The sequence below is a fragment of the Sinocyclocheilus anshuiensis genome, unplaced genomic scaffold (genome assembly GCF_001515605.1).
Source record: "Sinocyclocheilus anshuiensis isolate Anshui unplaced genomic scaffold, SAMN03320099.WGS_v1.1 scaffold181, whole genome shotgun sequence".
Taxonomy (NCBI): domain Eukaryota; kingdom Metazoa; phylum Chordata; class Actinopteri; order Cypriniformes; family Cyprinidae; genus Sinocyclocheilus; species Sinocyclocheilus anshuiensis.
The window spans coordinates 1,701,330-1,703,835 of record NW_015540898.1 but is presented as its reverse complement, the minus strand read 5'-3'; the positions used below and the strand labels follow the sequence as shown (position 1 = coordinate 1,703,835).

Here is a 2,506-nt window from a genome sequence, read left to right as displayed (position 1 = left end):
TGGTTTGACTGATTTTTACGTAGAAAGGGCGACAGCGCACCGCATTAAAATAAATGATCATTCATGTTTTCATAAGTGCTGGCCAAATTCAAAAACAAAACTAAAATTAAATCATCTTTGAGAGCAACAGGGCCCCCTGGTGTTTCGGTGTTGCGTATTTTGCGTATAGGGAGGATCGACTCAATAAATTATTAAAACGTTAATGCAGTGTACTTGCTGTATTTCCCTAACACATTCATAATTATTATATTTGCCTGTGCACTGTGGCAAGCTTTTTTTTTGCATGCGCTTGAACGCTTATTAGGCTATGTAGGCAATTAGAGGCTCGATCATTATGATTTATATGGTTTATTAATAAAAGTGCGACTAATAGTCGACTAATGCTTAAAATGAACGACTACTAGTCGACCAGAAAAATCTGTAGTCGAGGGCAGCCCTAATGCATATTGACTAATTGTTTACGTGAAGCATACATATAAGAGGCTGACAATTAGCTGAATATGTAGCCTACTTGTTTAATTAGTGACACTTAGCCTGCATTTTAAAATCTTTATTTGAATGTGGCAACATAATATTGCGCTCTACAATATTTCTATGAATAAATCTCTGACAGAGACTCTCAGCCAATCACTGTGGGCATAGTTAGTAAGTATGCTGACATCATCCATAGCAACGAGGTCAACCCCGCCCCCTTACTCTTAGCTTAAGACTTCTGTCTATTCCTTAGTAAAAGTTTGTCTCAGCAGCTTTGTGAAGAGGTTTTAAGAGAAAACTCTTTTACTGCTATTTAGGAGAACTCTTAGTGGTAAGATAAAATGTTTTGTAAATACGGGCCCAGGACAGTGTGTATTAGAAAGTGTGTCATTTAATTTACATGAATTTTCTCCGATCATAAGACAGATGTGACACTATTTCTTCATCCAGTGTGAATGAATCCTCGTCCTGTGTCCTCTGTGCAGTCTGATGTTCGAGCAGCGGGTGCGTTCCTGGCGAGAGCTACCCATCCGCTGGGCAGATTTTGGCGCGCTGCACCGTAACGAACACTCGGGGGCTCTGGGGGGTCTAACCAGAGTCCGGCGCTTCTGCCAGGACGACGCGCACATCTTCTGCACACCTGAACAGGTACAGCTTCACAGCCTTGTATTTATTGAGTCACTCTATTGAATAGAGTCAGGGGTGCAGGAACTCTTACAAAGGACCTGTCTCTCCAGTTTCCAAGTCTGTGCCCAACTGTTTAGGAGATGGTTATTGCATTTAAGTGATTTGTTTTGCTCGACCACAGAGCAAAGAACAAACAGTTTCAGATCAAGCAGAAGCATGTGTCAACTGGTGTCGTATTACATAATTAATATTTGTGAGAAAAACGTTACCATTAATAGTAGTAATATGAAGTGTAGGAATATTTTAATTGGATCTGAATGAGTCTGAATTAGTTCCTTGTTTCTTGTTTGAGTTCACTGTAAGCGTCGGATGTTTATTAATAATTGGCCTCCTCATGGTTGGAGTTGATCTAGTTAGCTAAACTCAATTGCTGCAAACTGCTGTGTGAGTGTTGTGCTGTTTTCAGGAATTTCAACATAATGAATGCTTCAAATCAAAATAGGTCTACTGTGACCCTTAAACTACTGAATAAAAGCTCAGTGACAGTCGTGTGTCGTCTAATGCCATTAACAGAAACTTAGTTTCTGACCCTGTTTACTCTTGGTTTCCATTTGTATTTCCAAAAGTAAAGCATGTTCATTGTCCCTCCCTTGAGGAGCCTCACACGAGCTCTGTATTCGTCATATCAAACCGTGTTTCTGTGTCCGTGTGTTTGTGCAGCTCTGGCTTTGGTCTTCAGTGTGAAGGAATGTGTCTCGCTCTGTTCTGATGTCAGTGTTTATACTGTGTCTCATACACACCCTTCAGTTGTTTATCCGCTGCTGCTTCTCTTTTCTGTCTCTTCAGCTGGAGGAGGAGATCACGGCGTGTTTGGACTTCGTGAGGAGCGTGTATCGTGTCTTCGGTTTCTCGTTCCACTGTCTGCTCTCCACGCGGCCCGTGCCCTGTCTGGGAGAGCCGGCCCTCTGGGACGCTGCAGAGCAGGTGCACCTGTCAATCACACCCGTCAACCACACCCATCAATGACACCCGTCAATCACACCCGTCAACCACACCCGTCAATCACACCCGTCAATCACACCCGTCAACCACACCCGTCAACCACACCCGTCAACCGCACCTGTGAATGCCGCCCACCGAAACGCGTGACAGTGTTAATTTAGGGTTGTTTACAAACTATTATTTTTATATTTTCACTATTCATTTAAATTGTATTAATTCGTTTTATTAATTTTACTAACTAATTCTATTATGTGCTTTTGTCATAAGTTTTTTGTTTTGTTTTTAGTATTTCTATTTAGCTTTCATTTATTTTTATTTCAGATTTAGTTTTAGTAACTTTAACATGTTTATTTCATTTAGTTGCCAAGACAATATTTTTGAATTTAGTTTTTCATCTAATATA

General features: G+C 40.8%; 1 protein-coding gene across 1 annotated transcript in view; it reads left to right on the top strand.

Annotated features, from left to right (window-relative positions):
- tars2 (threonyl-tRNA synthetase 2, mitochondrial) overlaps positions 1-2,506 on the top strand; it is an 11,271-nt gene that overhangs the window by 5,001 nt on the left and 3,764 nt on the right. Inside the window, exons 5-6 of the mRNA XM_016486870.1 lie at positions 960-1,122; positions 1,948-2,085. Of these exons, the coding sequence (XP_016342356.1) occupies positions 960-1,122; positions 1,948-2,085 (301 nt within the window). The remainder of the gene's footprint in view (positions 1-959; positions 1,123-1,947; positions 2,086-2,506) is intronic.